At 40.8% G+C, this 23,800-nt stretch overlaps 1 protein-coding gene across 1 annotated transcript in view; it reads left to right on the forward strand.

Annotated features, from left to right (window-relative positions):
- EPB41L2 (erythrocyte membrane protein band 4.1 like 2) overlaps positions 1 to 23,699 on the forward strand; it is a 66,993-nt gene extending 43,294 nt beyond the window's left edge. Inside the window, exons 14-16 of the mRNA XM_065928967.1 lie at positions 548 to 628; positions 5,140 to 5,245; positions 22,442 to 23,699. Coding sequence (XP_065785039.1) covers positions 548 to 628; positions 5,140 to 5,244 — 186 coding nt within the window. The 3' untranslated portion in view covers position 5,245; positions 22,442 to 23,699. The remainder of the gene's footprint in view (positions 1 to 547; positions 629 to 5,139; positions 5,246 to 22,441) is intronic.
- Positions 23,700 to 23,800: the final 101 nt, after the last annotated feature.

Consider the following 23,800-nt stretch of genomic DNA (forward strand, 5'->3'; position numbering starts at 1 on the left):
ACATATCTGAAAGCAAATCCAAGTTTTCTTTCTGTTATTGCAGTAAACCAGTTGAACAAAATTGCCAGATGGATTTGTATGAAGCCAGTAGAACAATCAGAGCTATAACATCAAGCAGTTTTCCAAACCTTACTAAACCAGATGTCTAAATGATTAGGAGTCCCTGTAAATTCTACATAAACCAAACAACTATTTCTTCCCTGCTTGTTTCTTTTCAAAATAATGGCCAGTCGGAATTGAAGAAACTCAGGAAATTGTAATGAAATGTTCCAGTGGAACTGTTTGGATTAAATGACATCTACTGCATCTTGATCTCACCTGAATTATGATAAGAGAGCTTTTAAGGTTGCTTTCAAATTGGATGATAGAATTCTACCTTGAACTTATAGATAAAGAAGTTTCTAGAGCGTCAGTGTTCCCCACTCAGTGTCAGCTGCCTGATGGTTATCAGAAGGTCTCGGCGTGCTCCATTTGTGTTTTCTCTGGTTACGTGTAAACGTGTCTTAGTGATTGCTAACCCCCCTCCCTTTGCCTTTGTGACCTCTAGACTGTAAAAGGCGGGATATCTGAAACAAGAATTGAGAAACGCATCGTGATCACAGGAGATGCAGACATTGATCATGACCAGGTAAAGATCGGAGTGTCTGCTTCTGAGATTGATCATGCTCATTCCCTAAGTTTCTGTCGTGTTACATCCCTTCTCCCAGGACCTCCTGGATGAGTCCACCTCCTGAGCTTGGCATAAGGACAGCTCACAGCCTAGACACACAGCCTGTCCGTGCAGCCTTCCTAGCACTGAATTGCATAAAACATGGGCTGCTTTTTCATTCCCCACTAACTTTACATGCACCTTTGGGTCTAAGCTATTAAAAAATTTTGGCAACCATCAGGCATTCATGTGGGCCTGATTTAATGGTAAGTCATCAGTTATCAGAAAATAAATGGCATTTTCATGACCTTGGCTTCAGAAAATAAGAAAAGCTGCTAAGTTTGACTTGTGCCTGTCTTTCAGAACTTATCAGGTATTTTTTAATAGCATTAGAAAAGTTGGACTATTTACCTCTAGGTGTTTTCCTCTAGTCATTACCATTATTGAGGGGTAGGAGAAGGTAATATAAGGTCTCTTACAAAGTAAAAATTTACATGTATTCAGAAAAGATTTTTTTAAAGAATATTAGTGCTTTCGTTCTACTGTTGAGCAGAATGCATGCCTTTCAAAAGCAGGCAATGAATGGAACCACGGTGACTTGGAGGGTTGTTTTAATTTTAGACTGCAGTGCCAAGTGGTGATGAGAATTTTTTGTCTTGTTATATTCTCAGTGATTTTTATCTCTACTTTAAAGGAGACCAAGCTTTTTTCCTTTTACAATAATTTGAGGAAAAGGAAATGTTGAATTGGCCATCTCAGCTGAGAAGTAGGAACAAATGATAGTTAACCCAGCTTTGAACACTGTTGAACTTTGGAAAGAGAATTTTAGAGAACAAAATTTCTTGTTTAAAAAGAGCTCACTTTTTGTGGCCAAAGAGGAATAGAATTTCTTCTATGCCTAGAAAGCAAATTATTCTTTTTTTAAAAAATTGCTGTATGCAGAATTTTACTTACATATTTCATAATGTATTTTTTTAAATTCCAAGAGAGTTCTTAGAGGTAAAGGGTTTGCCCTGACTCTATTTTGACTTAGTAGTGGGGATTCCTAGTACATGACTGTACATGTGTCTCTTCACCACTAGGAAGTGAATCACCTCTGTGGAGACCAAGCCTCTGGTTTACCATATGGAGGACTTATTCTACTTCTCTTCACTGGGACAGTGTTGAATTGCTCTGACCTTAAGCTTGAATAAACCCTATTCTTAGTCGGTTTCCCTCTGGGACTCCCACTCAGCCTTTGTTGAATGTATGCTGGGCCAGAGCCGACATTCTCTGGCATGATGCAAGGTGGGGATGGGCGCCTTCTCTCAGCCTTTGTTTCTCCTGCACTCTATCTCCACTCAACTAGGCCCTTTCATACTTTAAAATGCCACTTTTTCTCTTGAGGGATTACTCTCAGGTTTTATTTTATGTGTGTTCCTTTGTCCTGTTTTACCTGAAAACTAAAATCTCCGTGATACTGCTTCTGAACAGCAGATATTAAAAACACAGCCTGAAATGTCAGTTCCAAAATAACACACATTCCTAACTCTTCTGTTAAAAAAGAGTCATGATGGTGCGTCACAGCTTTAGGTGTTGCCATGAGGACACACACCCTGTGTGTATGATGTTCTGTTTTAGCCCATTTTAAAATTGGGAGGGAGGGGAGGATAAAGTAGGTTGGGATTAACACACACACACTGCTCCATATAAACAGAGAAACAGCAAGGATCTGCTTTATAGCACAGGGAACTATATTGTGTCTTGTAATAACCAGTAATGGAAAAGAATCTGAAAAAGAATGGATATGTATCACTTTCTGTACATCTGAAACTAACACAGCATTGTAAACCAACTATATACTCCAGTTTAAAAAAAAACCCTAAAAATGAGGTCAGATATCCAAATGAAGAGAAATTTACCCTTTTCATAACTTGAATGAAAAAGTTAAAAGTTTTAAACTTTTTTGAGTAAATGTAATTGTGGCTTCTGGGGTGCTTGTTATCCAAAGCTCATGGTGTATTTGCTTTCCCCGTAAAGCCTGTGAATGAGGCTATGAAACTATTGAAAAGTGAAGGAGGAAAATCACTTCCCTGGCAAAAACTGAGGTTGATCATGCAGCGACTTTCATGTCATTGGCACCTTTTTCAGTTCCTTGCCCACATTAGAAGAATTTTAATAGTGGAAGGAAATCCTTCATCTGAGCAAGATAGGAAAAAAAGGAATCTTTGTTTGTGTTAGCAAATGAAAGAGGCGTGCCTCTATAGAAACTCGCTTTGCAAGTTCTACATCTGATGCCTCTCAGCTCTGAACCAGGGAGGGAGAAACAAGATGGCAGGGGTGTTTCCTTTCTAATAAAATAACTTCTCAACTTGGCAATGTGATGTGATAGCTTTCTCACAGTCCTGATTGTTGCTATAATACATTAACATTTTACAGTATTTAATTATATGTACTGAGGTTATGGAAGGAAAAGAACTAAAGGATGACTGATTTCAAATGCATTTGAAGATGATAATAGCAGTTTTCCATTTTCCATACTTTTCAGCTAATTAAAGTGTGTTTCGTGTATTCCACCTTCTCTTGGGTATCATGTATATTTCCACTTTAACAAGTGCACTGGTTTAACGTAGGCAGAACTTTGTGAAAGAAAGTGAAAGTGCAGCTAGCTTAGGTGCATCCAACTCTTTGCGACCCCATGGACTGAGGCCCTCCAGGCTCCTCTGTCCATGGAATTCTCCTGGCAAGAATACTGGAATGGGTTGCCATTTCCTTCTCCAGGGGATCTTCCCAACCCAGGGATCAAACTTGGGTTTCCTGCACTGCAGGCAGATTCTTTACCATCTGAGCCACCAGGGAAGCCCAGGCAGACCTTTGTAACGAACATAAATTCAGAGTGTCTGAGAAGTTGGTTGTAGCCACGTCGACCCCCGTCAGAGTTGGCCTTTCTCAGATGGGATTCCGCAGACCAGCCGGGGGTAGGCCAAGTGTTGATTGTTGGGTCTCCGCCTTCCCTCTGCACGGGCCACAGACTCAGAGGCCGCCTACTGTACTGGGTCTCCTTCCCCACCACACTGCAGTCTTCACATGGCAGCACTTTCTGTCCTGCTCTGAGACCAGGTCCCCACTCCACTCCCGCCCTCCTGGCTGCCTGCTGTCCCCATGTGACAAAGCAGTTGTGCTACGGCTCAAATGGAAGCCTGATCCCCTAAGTTCTCTCTTGTCCCAACACAGGTGAGTCACCAGAATTTGTTCCCCAGGAGGAACTGAAGCACCCTCAAGTGACTTCCAAGCTGAGTAAAAAACTTGCGGTGTAAAAAATAATCTTTTGTTAGCTTTATGTTTCTTTGTGGAAGGAAGCTCAAGGTTTTGCTCCCTAACCTTCCAGCTGACAAAAACAGTGTTACAAACAAGAAATGCAGTTGTCCTTGAAGTCAGGTGACAGAGTCACAAGAAAATCCTGCTGCTTTTTTCAAAGGCCTGTTTTCCTGATGAGATACAACTCTCTCCTAGTAAGACTTCTTTTTCTTGTTTTCACGACCTGTCCTAGAAGAGTACTGTTCTGTGTGGGTTTTCTTTTACTTTCTCCCTAAGACCTCTTTAAACACCTTTCCCTCTGAAAAATACGATCTTTCTACTTTGTATATAATCTTTATATACAGTTTACTTTCTGATCAAGCGCAGAGAAACCTTGTCTGCTTTCTCATAGCCGCGTCTAGGAAAGAGCCCATGAACCAATGGAGCGGTGGCTCAGGTCCTTCTCTGGCCCTCCAGCCCCCAAGGATGGCCCTGAGAGAGCCCGTTAACCTTTGCACCTTCGCTGTTTACACGTAAAAGAGGGAGCCGTGTTTTATTATCTAAAGATTAGTCTCTCTTCTCTTTAGCTTTTACTGATTGTTGTGATTGTTGCTTGCAGTTTTAATCGTTCTGTGTCCTGAAAGTTGATATATTTTTCCCTCAGCATTCCTCAAGCAGTTACTGAGAGCCTCAGAGGGAAAAGATGAGCTGAGCCTGGTCCTGCTGGGGCATGTGTAGGGGTGGGTGGGTGGGTGAGGCAACTGGGTAACTACAAGTATCACTCGAGTGTAGACGGCAGACAGCATGCTGGAGGCTTTGTGCCCTTCCTTCAGTCCATCCCGCAGGCCTTGACGTGATCTTTGCAGTCTCGGCGCCAGTGTCAGGTAATGGATGAAAATTCTGAGGTCAGAGAAGATCTGTTTTCTCCATGTCTCATGCTGTCAGTGCCAGGCTGGGTGGAATTCAGGGCCAGAGTGTTTCTCCTCCATGAATTGTGATCTGGAAATGTATGGGAGAAATGGGAAATCTAGGGAAATGAGATGGACTCCCTAAAATGAACAGGGAGGCCATTTCAGATCTTCTTGTAATGATAAAGCAATGAAAGCATTGCTTTTTGTTGGAGGCTGGATCGCAGGTGATGGGCATGCTCGTGCATTGCCACCCCGAAAAAGAGCCTCTATCTCTGCTCACCACGCTGTCTCCTGACCCCGCAGGCGCTGGCCCAGGCCATCAGGGAAGCCAGGGAGCAGCACCCCGACATGTCGGTCACGAGGGTGGTGGTGCACAAAGAAACCGAACTGGAGGAGGGGGACGAGTGAGGTAAGAGCGTCGTCTGTGCCGTGTCCCCGAGCCCGCCGAGGGACGTGGAGGCGCGTCTGCGCCACAGGGCCTGTCTCCTGCAGTCCACCCAGTCTTGCAGCCTTTTTTTTTTTTTTTTCATTTATTTTTATTAGTTGGAGGCTAATTACTTTACAACATTGCAGTGGGTTTTGTCATACATTGACATGAATCAGCCATGGATTTACATGTATTCCCCATCCCGATCCCCCCTCCCACCTCCCTCTCCACCCGATTCCTCTGGATCTTCCCAGTGCACCAGGCCTGAGCACTTGTCTCATGCTTCCAGCTTGGGCTGCTGATCTGTTTCACCCTTGATAATATACTTGTTTTGATGCTGTTCTCGCTAAACATCCCCCCTCGCCTTCTTCCACAGAGTCCAAAAGTCTGTTCTGCACATCTGTGTCTCTTTTTGTTTTGCATGTAGGGTTATCGTTACCATCTTTTTAAATTCCATATATATGTGTTAGTATACTGTATTGGTCTTTATCTTTCTGGCTTACTTCACTCTGTATAATGGGCTCCAGTTTCATCCATCTCATTAGAACTGATTCAAATGAATTCTTTTTAATGGCTGAGTAATATTCCATGGTGTATATGTACCACAGCTTTCTTATCCATTCGTCTGCTGATGGGCATCTAGGTTGCTTCCATGTCCTGGCTATTATAAACAGTGCTGCGATGAACATTGGGGCGCATGTGCCTCTTTCAGATCTGGTTTCCTCAGTGTGTATGCCCAGAAGTGGGATTGCTGGGTCATATGGCAGTTCTATTTCCAGTTTTTTAAGAAATCTCCACACTGTTCTCTATAGCGGCTGTACTAGTTTGCATTCCCACCTACGGTGTAAGAGGGTTCCGTTTTTCTCCACACCCTCTCCAGCATTTATTGCTTGTAGACTTTTGGATAGCAGCCATCCTGACTGGCGTGTGATGGTACCTCGTTGTGGTTTTGATTTGCATTTCTCTGATAATGAGTGATGTTGAGCATCTTTTCATGTGTTTGTTAGCCATCTGTATGTCTTCTTTGGAGAAATGTCTGTTTAGATCTTTGGCCCATTTTTTGATTGGGTCGTTTATTTTTCTGGAACTGAGCTGCAGGAGTCAGTCTTTCAGTCTTAATCGTCCCCAAGTTCATTCACCTGCTCAGGTGACCTGCATTCAGTTAATTATAAACTCTGGGGATCAATGGGCATCATGTGGTGTTGATAACTGCCACGTGTTGAGAGCTGCTGATAGTCAACATTTATGTGTTACTGTCCTGTTTTGTAAGGTTAGTATAAGTAGCCTTATACTAAGGTTGTAACATTAGTATAAGTTATCTGAGTGTTCACAGTGACCCTCTGAGAAAGATGCTGTTGCCATTGTTAGATGAAGGTCTTTTATTGTAGGGGCCCAAGGGCAAGATGAGTTAAGTCTTTTAAATGTGCTCATTAAGAAAATTGTGTATCAGAGAAGGAACCATAAAGGGAAAGATTGCTCTGACTATACAAGTATTTACAATTTGAGCCAAACCAACAAAAACAAAAGTAAAGGGTAAGTGATAAAGTTCAGTATGCCTGGCAGAGAAAGGAATATATTGTCATTTATGTGTCATCAAAAAATGTAAACACTTAAGTAAAATAAAATAAGGCCTTTCCTTGTGGCTCAGCTGGTAAAGAATCTGCCTGCAGTGCAGAGATCTGGGTTCGATCCCTGGGTTGGGAAGATCCCCTGGAGAAGGGAACGGCTACTCACTCCAGTATTCTGGCCTGGAGAATTCGATGGACTATATGGCGTCACAGAGAGTTGGACACGACTGAGTGACTTTCACTTCACTCATTTAAGTTTTAAAAAAAAAGAAAGAGTAGAGGATTAAGCAAGTAAACCATGTAGAAACTTAAGCAAAAAGTGTTTGGCCTCATTATTACCTAAATCAGTACAAATGAAAATTTCACTTCTAAATGTGGCAAAGTTTATATTAGCGAGAGTTAGGGAGGTTGTGGGAGGGAAACTATACTTATTCTGGTGTATAAATTAGTAATATTTCCTGGAGGGCAAGTTAACAAAACCTTATATTAAACCTGCTTACCACTTGAACTACTGTGAGGAGTTTCTTAAATAATCAGAGATGTATACAAATATTTATCTTCAGGACTATCAAATTTTTATATATGCTAGCAAGAAATGTGAAGCAATCTAAATGGCCCGCAGTAGGGAGTGGTTATACATTGCGCTGCTTCCATGTGATGACAAAAATACATATCGCCGTTAAAGGCTGTGTTAAAGAATTCTTAAAAAAGGAGTAAGTGTTCCTAATTGTGTATGTATTAGGATTTTGAAAAGCAAGTTTTATTATACAGCACATGTAGCTAAGATTGCATTTTTGTTTTTAAAGTGATCCATACATTAATCAGTTGAGAGAGGTCCCCACTGGAATGGCGTGTCACAGGCCACGTCTTCCTCACCGTGGCAAGACCAAGTGCTGTCCCATCGTGGGGAGTGAGGGATCCTGCCAGAACACAGCCTCCCTTCTGACTTACTCATTTCTCCCAATGTGATAGATAGATATGAAATGACGTACAACTTACGACATATAGTGACATGTAACTTAATGCTGTATAACTTTCTTGGTTTTACTGCTTCTTGATAGATTCTAAATACTAATCTTCCGTCAATTTTATGTGTTGCAAGTATCTTCAGGTTTGTGGTTTATCTTCTATTATTAATAGAGGTCAGTATGTTAATATACTCAATGTAGCATTTAATATGGTAATGTAGTTCAACCATCAAGTTTTCTTTTATGGCATATGCTTTTTCCATACGCTGAGGTGTTAAAGATATTTTCAATCCAGAAATTTCCATGTTGCTTTTCATGAATCTTAACCTATCTGAAATTTTTTCTGTGTGATTAGAAAACAGTGATTTGTTTGTAGCCAGTGTTCCAGCCCTCTGTTGAAGAGTTTACCCTTGACCCAGGTAGTCTTCAGGTCAGAGCAAGTTTCTTACAAGCATGGGTGTGTTTCTGAGCACACTCATTTCCATCAGTCTATGCCTCCCCCTACCCCAGTGCCTTATAGCTTTAAAATTAGAATTCATATCTGGTAGGATAACACCCTTCCGGTTCTTTTTCTTCAAGAATGTCTTGGCTGTCCTGGATTTTTCTTGGCACTTTGTATTCTCTTGTGCAGTGAACACACACACACAGCCTTTGAAGTATGCCTGTCTCAGGGGTCATCTTTTGTAAGCATCCTCATTAAATAGATTTAGGCGGTTAAAGTATAAATTCACATGTAAGGTGTTCAAGCTAGACAAACTTAGGAAGATTCATTCAGTCATCGAAAACATATTTAACAAGTGCCAAAAGGTGCCGGGGTAGCTTAGGCACTGAGAGTTCGGATCATCAGATGAGCAGATGACACAGTCATGGTCCCCTTCCTTCGGAAGAATCCGCTCCAGGAGGGGAGGCGTCAAAATGAACAAAGTGTGACTGCATATCTCACAGATGCTCTGAAGGAAATAATATGCAGGAACAAAGTAGAGGGTTTGACCTGTTACCAGACTAGGCGATTACTTGAGAAGCTCAGTTTTGAGTTGAAATCTGAAGGACAAACGAGAGCCACCTAAGTATGTCTCAGAGTCATTTTAGCATCTCCGTTCCCGCCGGGCCACACCACTTGTTTCTGAACAATCTGCTTTGCTGATGACTGTCAGGGCTGGGAAGAATGTGTTTCCACGGCTTCAGCTCCCCTCTGGCTGCCCTGCCAGAATCCCACAGAGGCGGCAGGTCGGTGGAAACAGAGAGCAGCATTTCAACATCAGAGAAGAAGAAGAAAGTATTGTTTGTGCTGTGTTGGCCCCATCTCCCTTTTCAGGTGGAAAAAGCTCTCCTCCTGCTTTAACCTGACCGCTCCCTTAGGAGTGGTCTGACCTCTTGGTCAAGCATTGAAAGTGGGGTGTGGAGGGTGGAAAGGTGGTCAAAGAACAACCTGCTGACGGAACTCCCAGTCTGAATCCCCTAGCCAGGTGTTTGAGGCAGAGGAGCTAAATGCAGCTCTGTGAACAAGGAAATGCTTTAGAGGAGCACTTTCCTAAATCTTTGCATTGTTTTTATGTCCTCTTAAGGACTACTCTTCCTTACCGTTTTATCCTAAATGCGTATTTATGAGGTTTCGGGTGGATACACAATGTTAGCGACCTTGTCTCCACTAGAATGGTATCCCCACTGGTCCTGATGAGGAGGGAGAAGAGCCCAGGCTTGGTGGGGTGATCTGTGTGGCCTCAGAAAGAATGAGCCCCAGGAAGGGGTGCTCCCAACCCTGCTTCAGCTGACACCATCAGCTCTGTGAACTCAGACTCCTTGAGTAATCACTGATGTAGGATGAAAAAGTGAATGGTGCCTCCTTTTTACTGACAGCAGTGGATGGCCAAAGGATGAAATGAAGGAGGAGCGGTCTCTCATCTGTTCACTCATTTTGTTCTCTCTGTTGTTGTTCATTATACAGATATGCTGGAAGGCTCATTAGTGTTATCTGCTGTTTTACTGTGGAGATTTCAAATCAAACAGGTCTGCACTCAGCAGAATAGAGTCTCAAGTTTTCTGATAGATTCTGGACTGGATATGGTGGGAATAGAGATGAGATCTCTGAATCAGGATGGGGCATCACAGATGGCTTCTCTTGAATGTCACGGTGAATCGGAGTTGGCCCAGTGAAGAAAGGAGTGGAAGGGGGCCATCCACGAGCCAGCACAATCTGATTCTGTGAACCCAGCACTCCAGGAATTGTGCAAAATGGTGTGCAGCTGCCTTGCAGGGCACTTGTAGGAGAGTCATGGGAGATGAGCGGGGCAGAGAGGCAGAGGCTGACTATGAACAGTCAGAGTAGCCGATGAGAAGAGGCTGAAGTTTATCCTGAAAAGCTATGGGGTATTCCTTTGTATTTGAGAAACAGTAAGGAGATAAGGTTTGTGACTTGTTGACTGTTTGCATGAGGATATGGAAGTTAGTGAGTCGGGAGGATGCAGGAGCTGGGGAGAATCGCAGATAATGCCCAGGTTTCTGTCTTGGGCAAATGGGTGGTTGGTGGTACCTGTAACTTTAATCATAGAACACATGAGTTTTATTTTTCATTTGTCATGTGCAATATGGCCAGTTCTCTGAGTGTAGCTGTCTTAAAGCAAAAGTGTACGTTGTTGTTGTCATTGTCTGGTACCGTAGGAGAGGCCCACTGTCATGGGAATTATTGTGGAAGCTTGGAAGTGAATGTATAACGCTCTGACTTACACATACACACATAGGATATGCTTAATTGGAAATTTACCAGATAGTCTGAGTGTCAAGAGAAAGTGGAACAGCAGTTTTGCTGGGTTCAAATCCAATTCATCGTTGTGTGATGTGGGCAGCTTATTTTATTTCACTGTGTCTCAGTTCTGCCATCTGTAAACTGGGGGAGACAATAGGAGTTACCGAGAATTTGCTAATCAGGCACATTGTAAGAACTTTTTGTAATGTAGAAGGCCAACCATGGACCCTTTTGTTCTTAAAAAGTCAAATAAAAATTTATAATTTTCAACCCCAGAGATGCTGAGTTTGAGATGCATGTGGAATATCTCCATGGAGAGGTCCAGGAAGTAGCCAAGAGCTTTCAGAGAGAGAGACCGCTGCAGGCTTGAAAACAGGAGGTGGACACATCTGAATGTGTCGTCCACTGATGAAGTCTTTGGTTTGAGTGACGCTGCCCAGGACCAGGTCAGAGAGTTGGGGCCTGGGGACTGGAGGAGCTCTAGGAGGAGGAGTCAGATGGCAAGAAGGTAGGAACAGGGAGGAAGGGCACCACAAAAGCTGCAAGAGAAGCTAAGTCCGAGAAGGAGAGTGTAACCAAGCATTAAATACGGCAGAGGAACCAGGAACGTGTTCCTTTGGAATTGGTGGTCCAGAGTTAGTCTGGGGGTTTTATCAGAGCTACTTCAGTCACATAGTGGAGAGGCAGCAGATAATAGGTTGAGGAAACAGGATTTACACAGAGTGGTTTCAGGAAGCAGGAAAGCTCAGTTACTGGGCCTTTTGCTTTTCCACCCACCTTGCCTGCCTTCATCTGAGAAGACAGAGAGTGTCAGTCTGACAGAGTTACCAAAGCTAGTGCAGTGCTCACTACAAACCTGGTACATGCCTCATTTCTTTGAGCCTGTCTGATGGCCCCTGAGTTCCAGGCTCCGACCGACCCACAGTAAATAGCTCGGAGTTAGCGGTGTTGCTCTCTGGGCTAGCATGCATCCATGAACATCAGATTCTAAGCAAAATGATACTGTGTTCCAGCCAGCATTTCAGACTCAGGGTGATGTTCACGGTTTCAAAATGAACTTGAAAAGCCAAACAGGAAATTAGCATCAAGTGTCTAACTGCCTTGACAAGAGAGAGTGATGAAGTTGGCTTAAAGGAGCTCTAACGGATCACAAGCGACTCATTTACATGTGAGTGTCTCCCTGTCCTTGGAAGACAAGCACCAGCCTATTAGCTTCCAGATGACTCTCTTCAGTTCAAGAGCCAGGGATGTTTCAGGCATATCAGTTCCTGTTGTGTTGCATTCTTATTTTATTCTGTTTGCCTAGTTGTACTGGTCTTGTACCCCCAAATTAGCGTTTTATTGCAGCTTAGTTTTCAATGCAAGATAAACCTAAAATGAAGACTTCTATATAGAAATGAAAAGTCAGTTTGGATTTGATGAGTTTCAGGCACTGCCGGCTTTCATTGCGGAATGCTGTGGAATGTTCCATTTAACATCTGTGAATCTGACAGGTGCTATCAGCGAGTTCCTTCCAGTGTATCTGAACATCCCCACAGAGGAGGCGGTGGATGCCTCTGCCATTGTGCAGCACCTGGGAGTCTGATTCCCCAGGGCTTGCTCTTAGGACAGAATCATCATTGACTGTTGTTTTTGCAAATGAAACTCTTGTGTTTTTTCTGGTAATAAAAAAGGAGAGGCAATCATAGTTTTCTGAAAGGGAAAGATGGTAGAAAATGTAAGTGACCTGTAATCACTCTGCTCCTAGAGATAGAGAATCCCTTTCCACAGTGTATATGTGTGTGAACACACCCAGATGCACTTGCACATGTGTTTTCATGTCTCTATTCATTTAGGCGAATCCTGTTGATTCTATCATGTATCTGGCATTTTTCTGCATGGTATACAGTGTCTTCACAGTACATTGTAGGTGACTTTGCCCATCATTATCTGATCAATTTCCAACAGCCATCGAATGGACACAGGACAGCTTCCTTGACCCTTTTTAATGGCTATTTAGAATAATTTCTCAGTTTTCACAAGTAAATGCACAGCTGCGAAGATTGTAGTTGTATGTACATTTTGAGGCCATTAATTTCATTGTTTCTCTAGGACAAATTTTTAGACATTAGAGTTGGTGTGCCACCAAATGTTTCTTCTTGACATATTTCCCACCTGTCTTCCTTAGAGGTTCTGCAGAGTTAGACACTCACTAGCAGCTTAAGAGTCTCCCAGTTTCCCCGCACACTCACCAACACTAAAGATTGTATGATGTTTAAAAAATCTTTGCCAACCTGGTGAGAAAAGAGCATTTGTCCCCTCTCTTTTTTAAATTGTGAGGATAGAGTATTTTTAAATCACTATTGTTCATTGCTTGGAAGTACACATATTTGCACATTTATGTGTATACATATGTGCACATGAACACAGCTTGCATTTCTTTGAATTGCCATTTTGTGTCCTTTGTCCAACCCTTTGGGACCCCATGAACTGTAGCCCACCAGGCTCCTCTATCCATGGAATTCTCCAGGCAAGAATACTGGAGTGGATAGGCTTTCCCTTCTATTCAAGTGTTTATCATCTTTGATCTCTTACAGAGTTGTTAAGAATATTAATCCCGTAGTCACAAATTCTGCATGTTTTCTCCAGTTTTTCATTATAATTGAGAATTTTAAATAGTGCTAAAAAGAGAGGGCGAGGACAAGACAAAATTAACAAATTGGAGACACACAGACCATATCCAGAGTTTTGGTTTGTTTTTCAGCCCAAACAAACTTGAATGTTTAGCATGTTATAGAACTTGAATTATTAATGCTTCAAATGGGAAGACACCCAGTGATCCTAAAAACGCCAGAGCCTACTTTCTGTCAAGGCCGCCGTGGCTCAGTAGGTGCTGCCTCTTTAGGGGGAGAACAAGCTCTCCAAGTCTCCCTCCCGTCTCTTCATTTTGGGGTCCTGGTACCCGTCTCCCTACTTATATGTTACCCCCCTCTTGGCCTCTGAGGAATATGGAGGTGGTGACTTTATTGTACCTTAGTGCAGGGGTGTGTTGTAGAGGATGGAAATTAAAAGAATATTTAATTTAAAACTTCACATAGAGCATCTTCTTTCCCCCCAAAACCCTAGAGATTGAAATAATTTGTCATTGGTCAGTTCTAGGCAAGAATCATAAAATGCCATCATGTGTAGAGCTGAGTATAGTTTCATTTGTTTCAAGAACTTATCTAATGTTAGACATCCCAGATACTAGTTTTTAAATAGTAATTTTAATTTTGATGTAACTTTGTGGGTGGATTAGGAGGAGATTTTGTTGGGATAAATTAATAAGTCTCTGTATGTTCTTAAGGTATTCCTGTGTTCATCTGGATTATATTCCCAGGATATGTTGGCCCTACATTTATTTTACTGTCACACATCAAAATACTTTAGTTAGCATTGGAGCAGAGTGAGAATCTGGTCTTGTTCTGTCAGGTAGGGCACATGTGGCTCTTGAGCATTTGAAATGTGGCTATTCCTAATTGAGCTGTCCTGTAAGTGTAAAATAACAGACCGGATGCTGAAAAGGTAAGAAAAAAGAATGTTAATAAGTGAGGGAGTTGAGTCTAGAGATGAATTCTTTTGATTTTCATTAACTTTCCTATTTAAGGAAAATACAAAACAAATACTAAGTGAGTTTTAGTCGTATATATTTCAAAACTGTTTTTCTAAACGATAAAAGAGTTTTGTTACTTTTATTTTGCACAACTTTGATTTGATTTGATTAGAGAGAATTTTCTCATCCCCACTTGTGAACCTAAGATTGACAATATTGAGTTATTTAAAAGAAGCTTTAATTTGTGGAATGCTTTCAGATCCAGTTCTCAGAAGATTTGAAGTCGGCAGAGTGAACCAGAAGACCTGCCTCTCGCTTTAGGGCCAAATAGTCACAACTCTTAGAAATCTTTGTCAAAGCTGCTGAGATTCAGGAAAACTAGTGTTTTAAAGAACTAAGAGTCCTCCTGGGATATCTCAGAAGTAGTTATTCAACAACAGAGAACAGAAAAAGGAGCCTGAAAATTTTCCACTTAAATCAGCAGATGAAACTAATGGTGAGGACAGGCCAGTATTGCTTTGTTCCTAGAGATAGAATACAATTCTGTTTGTGTTTCCCCCCCAACTCTTGCCTTTCAGCCTTGCCTTTTGGGTTAGCCCCTGTTACTTCATGGATTCATTAATGTGTATTGGGGATATACCACATTTAAGGGGCTGTGACAGTTGTGAGAAAATGCATCGGAACAAGTGTACAAATAACGTATATGGTTAAAAAAAAAGTGTTTTAAGAGAAGCCTTGAGAAAGGGCTGTGAAAGTTGTCAGGAGAAGCTGTTTCTGATCGGCAGGTCAGGGAAGACCTCCCCATGAAGGCAGCGGCAAGTTTCCCATGTGCTGAGTGCGGGGAGCGCCGGCACACATATTGGGCAGAGAGGAGAGAGCACATAGGAAAACCACAGGCCAACATCAGGAGAAGCGGGTCCTACATCGGGCTGGGGGTAGAGTTCCCAGCAAGAACTGGACAGACTGGCAGAGGCAAGTGGCAGAGTTACTCCACGTGAGTATCTCAGTTTAGACTTTGCTCTGTTGGTCATTTGCAAAGAAGAAGAGCATTTTTAGCATCATCCTTTATCAGTGGTATGCAGGATTAGATTGAACGAATGTTTGACTGAATGAATTACTCTGTAAAGAAACCATTATATTGGTTAAGGCAATTATTAATGGAAAAACAGAACAGGACCTCTGTCTTTAAGAGTAGATTTGAACTGAGTTTGGAAGTAAAACCAGGAATAAGGTATATGTGAAAACCCATCGTAATAGTGTTAGCTCACATTTTTTGAGTGCCTACTCTATGCTGAGCTTTGTTGAAGGACTTTACTACGTATTATTTCAGTTAGTTCTTGCAGTCACTTAGGATGTACGTGACAACTCTGAGGCCTAAAGAGGTAATCCCTCCCTCACCCAGTCATACTGTCAGTGCCTGGCAAAGCCAGAGCTGATACTCAGTCAGTTTGACTCCACACTGCATATTGCTTTGCTCTGAGGGATTCATGATGGGAATCTTTCAAATATAGATTCCCACCAGTGGATTGCATTGACCAAAAGATTTGTTCCAGCTTTTCCGTAAGATGTCATAAGAAAACCTGAATGAACTTTTGGCCGTTTCAGTAATTGAAGCACACCTCATTTTAGAAAAATGTATTCTGGACAGAATGTCTTTGAGGCTGCAGCTGCAATATGTAGCTAAGTGAACAAGTAAAACTTTTATAGATTTTATAGAATAATTATGTTTAAAAATGTAGAATTGATGTTGCTTTCATTTGACAGGATATTCCAAAATTGCCATGTGTAGTAATTCTTTAGGGAGAGTGACTGGAATGTGCATAAAGGCTCTAACAGAAAGATTACTGTTAGCTTTGAAGAAAACCCTCATGCAAACCTCATGAGAAAAGTGGCCTCCACATAGCATTAATGTATTCAGGCAAACCAAAGGATGCAAATTATTTGTGGGAGAGGTATTTTGCTGAATTATTTGTGGAAGAGGCATTTTGTGCCATTTGACTGAAAAGGAAAAGACACTAGATTTCATTTTTCCTTCTCTGTTCAGCAGTCACACAAACATCTGTGAGAACAGGAAACAGCAGTAGGTCAGGAAGCGGATTCCATAGATATAGTTCTCAAGCAAAGGTCTCAGGAACACACAAAAAGTATTGAAGTAGTCCAAAGAGCGTTTTATGTGAATTTTATTGATTAAAATTTGCCATTTACAAATCAAATAGTTTTTCAAAATATTAAGTTAAAAATAATCGCCTAGTGAAAGAAGTCTGAGAAGGTGCCATGTACTGTATGACTGTAACTCTGTGCCGTCCTGGAAAAGGCAAAATGGTTAAGACAGTAAAAAGATCTGTGGTTGCCGCCGATCTCGTTAGAAGAGTCTAAATAGAGAGGAGCTATCAAACTCAAGGGGCCCGAAATACAGTTTTCCAAAATTATCATTTTCACATGAAAACTTGAATTTTAACATTGGTATCAAGTTCTGTCAACTGTTTTCCTTGAAGTGACAGGCTCATCTCATTTTTAAGAAAATGCGCCAGAAATCCAATTCCAGAGTGGTTTCCGTTCACAGTTCATGCATTCATATGAATTCAGTTTCCTTCTCGACATCCGCTGCACTTTTGTATGCAGAGGGAATGTGTTATGCGTACTTCCCATTTCATCACACAGAATATTAAAAAGATGTACTCTGGAGTGGAGATGTAAGAAAAACTGAGATTTTTCCCCGTTTCACCGAGGACATCCTTGAGAGAAACTGACCGACTGGCTTTCTGCTTCACTGTGCGTGCTTGGTGGTAAAGACTGCAGAGGCTTTGGGCAGTGTGCAGTCACTTCCTTGGCCCGTGTTAAGACGTCAGCAGGTCTACTCACCGTTGCTTCTGCATCATCACTGAAAGTGTTCACACCGTGAAAGGGGCACATAGTGTCTTAGGATGATTATGAAATAGCTTTGACTTTATAACCCCCTGAAAGAATCATGGTGACCCCCAAGGTCTACAGACCACACCTGGAGAACTGATGGGTCTAAATTGTAGTGGTAATACAAGCATTGTAAGAATTGACTATTTCTTGGTCTAACCAAATAGATTATTCATCATACTTGTGTTTTTTGGCCCTAGGGTTTTATAGTCTTACAATGAAAATTCTGTTTTAAAATTAAAAAATGCAAATTGAGAGCCAAGGAAGAATAAAATGAAACTTTAGAAATAACTGAAATTCATAAACTATCATATTTAAAACTGTTTCACACTTGAGTACATGTGCCTTATTTTTATTGAAATAGTTGCATGTACCTTACAGAAATAATTTACTCATGTTTTTTAAATCTCAGCTATATTACTGCCCTCTGGTATAAATTGAGTCGTCATCATCCTGAAAGGTTTTATATTTTCTTGCATTATTTTGTGTTAGATATAAGCCACAGTTTTGCATTTTTATTGAGACTCCCCTCTGGATGAGTGCTTTCCCACTCATCATTAGGATGATCTTTTTAAAGTGCATATTTGCTGTGTACTGAATCCATTTCTGGAGTAGAGCACACTCGAGATTGAGGCCATGTGAACCCCCATCTCTGGAAACTCTTAAGTTTGTGCCTTTCAGATAATTTTGTAGCACCGTGCTTGACTGATTGCCCATGCTCATCAAGCTCACTGAGAAAGATAAATTTACAAATTCTCTGGACCCTACATGAAGACTTAAGGCAAAGTATGCAGCCAGCATGTATGCTTGAAAAATTGAGATGTAGAGTCAGACCTGTAATCACATGAAAAGGCTGCATTGATCTCTTCTCTCATTGACTGATAAGAGGGGCCACAGGCTAGGGAATATGACTTAGTTAGCCATGTTCACTGACATTGTATTGTCCAGGGGTGGGAAACTGAAGCAAGGAAATAGCAGTTTGGTTTTTTGTTTTTACTTGACCAAAATTCAAATACTTAAAGTATAACTTATACTTAACTGTTAGAACCATATCCAAACTCAAGGTGAATGTTATGACACTGTCAAAAAGTGAAAGCAGGTTGCATTAATGCTATAATTAATGTGTGTCAGTTTGCATTGACAATCCAGAATTCTATGTCTGTGAGTTAGAATCAAAACTTAAGAAAGCTTTTAAAACTTGTACAGGTTTTCATGAAGAACCATGCCTAGTTTCAGATTGATTGGGCTATGTAATAAATTATTTAGACCCAAAATGTAATTTGTTAAAAATGGCCAAATAATAAGGTTTTGTTTTTTTTCCCCCTGCTAAAATGACAGAAAAAATGTTAATGTCAGATGCCTGTGTATTAATGGCATTGGTGAGTCCCACCTTTTCTCCTTCCCAGCTTAAAAGCTGGATGTTTAGTACTTGGGAATGTATTTCTCTAGGTGTTTAAATGCAAAACACAATAAAAAAAAAAGATAAACGAGGGATTCCCTGATTGACTCAGTGGTAAAGAAGTCACCTGCCAATGCAAGAGACACAGATTGGATCCCTGATCCAGGAAGATCCCGCATGCCATGGAGCAGCTAGGCCCCTGTGCACCACGGCCATTGAACCTGTTCTCTAGAGCCCAGGAGCCGCAAGTCCTGAAACCAAGATCCCACACTCCACGACAAGAGGAGCCCCTGCGATGAGAAGCCCGAACAGCAACAAAGACCCAGAAAAATGAATAAATAAGTAAAATTGTAAAAAAAAAGATAGGTGAATGTGTAAATAAAATCTTTCATACTATAAATTACTTCCTGTTCATCCAGAACAGTAAGGAACTGGGATATTCTGACACATTGAATATCTAATTAACTCAGAGTTACTCAATTTATAGCTTTTTAAAGAATGAGAAAAAAATATAGTGAATATTAAAATTACAGTAAAAATAATTTTCTTTGGTTCTGAAAGTTGTTGGGAATCCTAAGAGTACATTAAGGCCATCATTTGTAATACTTGTCATTTGTAATACTGTCATCTGTCATTCTGTACTACAGAAAAAAATGGATTTATTTTAGTTTCTAATGGTTTGATTGTGAATAAATGAAAGTACATGATATTTGGATTTACATGGTAACTAATTTTCTTTACATATATTTCAAGAAATGTTGAAGTTTTTTGAAACCAAGATCTCTTTGATGCAGTTTCTGCATATTCCTAGATTCTTATTTGTCTGCTAATGACTGAAACAGACTTAATTTTAGCTTTCTTTTACAAATTAAAAATTTAATCTTTGGTGAAAACAGATTCAGTGTAATAAAGTGTCCTGGAAATGTGTGAAGAAAGTGGAGAATATAATACTGCTTCTCATTCTTTATGACGATTTCCAGGTAGTGTCAAGTCAGGGGTTCATTTTCTGTAACATAGGCTAGGCAGAGTGGAAGTTGTGTTCAACAAATGATACTTGTTCACTGAGCAAAACAGAGTTACAAGCTCTCAAAAAAAAAGGAAAGAAAGAAAATAGGAATAGACAAACAGCACAACTAAAGGTCACATTATGCTCTAATAAATTTGATTGGTAGCTTTAGCTGACCCCTTTACTGCCCCCACATTTCTGTTCATGATTACTAACCTAAAAAAAAAGAAGACTGTTTTCTCCATTGATTTTTTTTTCCCCCGCCTAGAATCAAGCAGAAGTCCTATTGAGTAATGAAATAGCCTAGAGCAGACAGCAAGGGGGGGAACCGTGAATTCGATTAGGCAATCTGTCCTGAATAATCAAGAGGCTATACTAGTATCTGTGATAAATCTAGTTGGTGGGAAATTTTTTCATTAAAACACGGCAATTTTATCTAATCAAAAGAATGTACAATCTAATTGAGTTTGGACCGATGCTGCTTGGAAAGGACATTAATGACTGCTCTCCACTGCCCTCTCTAGTCACCAACCATTTGCCAGAAATTTCAACCAAGCTGCAATAGAGAGTGAAACGATTGCCTTCTTAAAACTCCTTTCTCTTGCAGAGACAATGCACCATCCTTACATTTTGTGTGCCTCCCTGTCCACTTTATTTTAGTCCACTCTCCTACCTACCTTACCTTTGATAGTTGGCTTCCTCAAGACATACTCACGTGAGACTAGTTTCGTCCGTTGGTCTCATGTGTCCATTGGTGCCAACTTGCCGATCTACATCCCTAATCTTATGACCTCACCCAGGCTCTAGGCCTCTCATTCCCCTATTTTTGAGGTCCCGGATTCCACACCTGTTGGTCTCCTCTGGTGTCTCCAGTCAGATCCAAGCTCCTCCTCTTCTGGGTTTGTCATGCCTTATGTAAACTGGGCCACCCCTGGTTCCCTGACTCATTCTGAAGTCATTGCAGTAGATGGATAGTTGACTGCTTTTTGTTTTTTGTCTGAATGCTCTCTCTGAATTCATTGTTTTTATGTTTTATTGTGTTGGCCACAAAGTACCTTTCTGGAAAAGCCCAAACTAACTTTGCCACCAACCTGGTAAATCAAGCTCATACTTCTCAGTCTGTTATTAAAAAGTAGATCTCGTGTGTTTTTTTCTTGCCTTTATTACTCCCCATACCAAGGCTTAGCCTCCATCACTTTCATTCCTCCACTGTCCTATCTCCCCCCCCACCCCCTGCCTCATTCATTCCTGTCCTCCACCCCATAATCTGTATACTCAACTGTTATGTTGGTGCAAAAATAATATGTGGTTTCGGGCCCTAAATTTTAAATTGTTATAACTAGGCTCAAGCACATCTTCATTAATCAAAATAGGAACCATTACAATCAACACATTTTTGCCAATGAGAAATAAAATTGTTTATTCCTATAGCATAAAAATCCATGCCTTAGGATTCTGCAAACTCTTGGAAATCATTTTCTGTATACTAGTTGTGGAAGCATTTTCCATGCAAAAAGTTGTCAAGATACTTGAAAAAGTGGTAGTCAGTTGGCAAGAGGTCAGGTGAATATGGCAGATGAGACAGAATTTGGTAGCCCAATTTGTTCAACTTTTGAGGCGTTGGTTGTGCAATGTATGGTTGGACATTGTCGTAGAGAAGAAGTGGGCCTGTTCTGTTGACCAGTGCTGGCTGCAGGCGTTGCCCTTTTTGGTTCACCTCATCAGTTTGCTGAGCATATTTCTCAGATGTAATGGTTTCACTAGGATTCAAAAAGCTGTAGTGGATCATCTGGCAGCAGACCACTAAACAATGGCCATGACCTTTTTTGGGGGTGCAGGTTTGGCTTTGGGAAGTGCTTTGCAGCTGCTTCTCTGTCCAGCCACTGAGGTGGCAGTCATTAGTAGTTGTATACAGTCCACTTTTTATCTCATGTCACAACTGGACCGAGACATGGTTCATTGCAGTTGCACAGAATTAAGACAACACTTCAAAATGACGATTTTGTTGATTTTTGGTCAGCTCATGAGGCACCCATTTCTGGAGCTTTTTCACCTTTCCAATTTGCTTCAAATGCCAAACAACCATAGAACGGTCAACGTTGAGTTCTTGGGCAACTTCTCATGTAGTTGTAAGAGGATCAGCTTCAATGATCCTTTCCATTGATCATTGTCAACTTCTGATGGCCGGCCACTATGCTTCTCATCTTCAAGGCTCTCATCTCCTTTGCAAAACTTTTTGAACCACCCCTGCACTGTATGTTCATTAGCAGTTCCTGGGCCAAATATGTTGTTGATATTGTGAGCTGTCTCTGCTGCTTTATGACCCATTTTGAACTTGAAATAAAAAATCGCTTGAATTTGCTTTTTGTCTAGCATCATTTCTATAGTCTAAAGTAAATACAAATAAACAGCAAGTGATAAGTCATTAGCAAAAAGCATAAATGCAAAAAACAAAAAAGCAAGAAATGCACATTAAAATGATGTATAACGTAACTGAATTTATTTAAGGGTATATTCCAGTATCAAATGGCAAATTTCAACAATGCAAAATTGCAGTTACTCTTGCACCAACCTAATGCCGTATACTTTCTTCCTTTTTTACATCTTTCCTCATTCTGTCCTCCTAGCCTGAGGCACCTTTTATTCATTTCAATGAAATCAAAATTATTTTTCCTTCTTTCTTGAAGCTAACTCTGAAACCTACAGTGGTTTTAAAAATATATTTTTTAGATTTTTACTATATGAATTACCTATGTTTTATAGTTAAATTTTTGGTCAGACTCTTTCTTACCACTTGTTTCCAGTGTGCTGTCAATCCTCCAGATATTTTAAGGCCCTCAAGAGCGAATCAGATTCTCATGTTTGTCTTCTGGTAAAGTACTATTTACTGTAGAACCAGGCAAATAGAAATTGTCGATTACTTCATTTGGAATTTAATGAATAACGTTTTTTTCCCCAAGCCTCTGTCTTTGGAATATTTAAGCCTTCTCTCTCTCTCTTATTTTCCTCCTAGAAATTCATTTTATAGACAACATTCAACTTTGTGAACCTGAAGAATTTTGACCATTCCAAGTCTTAATGCCACACCACTGCTCCAGCGAATTTATACTACGACTGGTTCCAATGGCCAGAAGCCTGAAGAATTAAAATGCCAACACCAAACCTTACCTTAACAGCTCTGGTCTATACCATTCCCTCGCATTTTAATATATTGTTTTGTTTTATAACCACTTCTAAATATCATTTCTTTTCTTTCTTTTTTGTTTTTTTAGTTAGAGAGTTTTGTCTTTTGTTTCCTGTTTACTTTTTGTACAACTACCTGCTTTTTGTGACTCATTTTGATCAAATGATAGTGAACAAAGCCAGCCCCAGCTGGTACGGTGCCGTTCACTGGATTGGGTGCTGTTGTGCGGAAAGGAGACTCTGTGACTCATTTTGATTTTGAGAGTGGCTTTCCTTCTTCCAGATGCTTCCCACTGGGTTCTTAGAAGTCAATATTTACATTTTCAGTTTGCAGTAAATACACTGTATGAGAAAATGTTAATGCAGATTTAAAAGTGTTTCTTACATTATGAAAATTTTCTAATGTTTGGAAAATTTCCTTGGGGCTATTTTTTGATAATGAACCCTTTTGACTTTCCAGTCCTGTGACTTTTTACTTTGGAGCAGGAAGTCCGGGAATCTGCGGACTGGAGAACCATGATGAAGTTCGCTGACCACGCACTGTGTGCAGAGGCCCTGCCGCACCACAATGCCCGTCCTTCTCCGACACGGGCTCTTCGGCAACATTCCAGAAACCGGAGGGGAGAGGCAGCGTTTTCTCCCCTCCTACTAAAACATTCAGGCAGCTTAAAAACCTTAGTGCTTTCTTTCCTAACATGTCCACATTTCCATACTTTCCACTATTTGAACACTTGTGTAGAACACTTGGCTTTGTATTAAACCCCTTTGTCTCCATGTAAAAACTGACCTTTTGTTTATCAAGCAGGTGTATCTCTTTCAGATAGTGTGATGACTCACAGGTGTGAGGATGCTGGCTTGGAGGAGTAGGGCCATGGTAGGGTTTTTTGACAGTTGTAAGAAAGTTACACCAGTAAAAGCTGATGCCAGAGACCTGATAGGGACGTATTAACTGTATTGAACATTCTTTGCTTTGCTTTGCCCCCATGTATAGTTAAGCCAGATTAGATATCTAGCAGCTGCAAGTTGTATTAAATGATATTTTGCTTTCTGTAATACTGTTATAAAATAAAGTTTGTTTATTCTCTAAACTTAACACTTCTTTTTTTATGAAGGTTTTAAAAAATAAGCTCGAGTCCTCCTGTCAGTCAGAGGTTCTAGTATTTTGTGGCATGTAGCATTTTTTAAATCT

This window comes from Muntiacus reevesi, chromosome 3 (assembly GCF_963930625.1).
Source record: "Muntiacus reevesi chromosome 3, mMunRee1.1, whole genome shotgun sequence".
NCBI classification, from domain to species: Eukaryota; Metazoa; Chordata; class Mammalia; order Artiodactyla; family Cervidae; genus Muntiacus; species Muntiacus reevesi.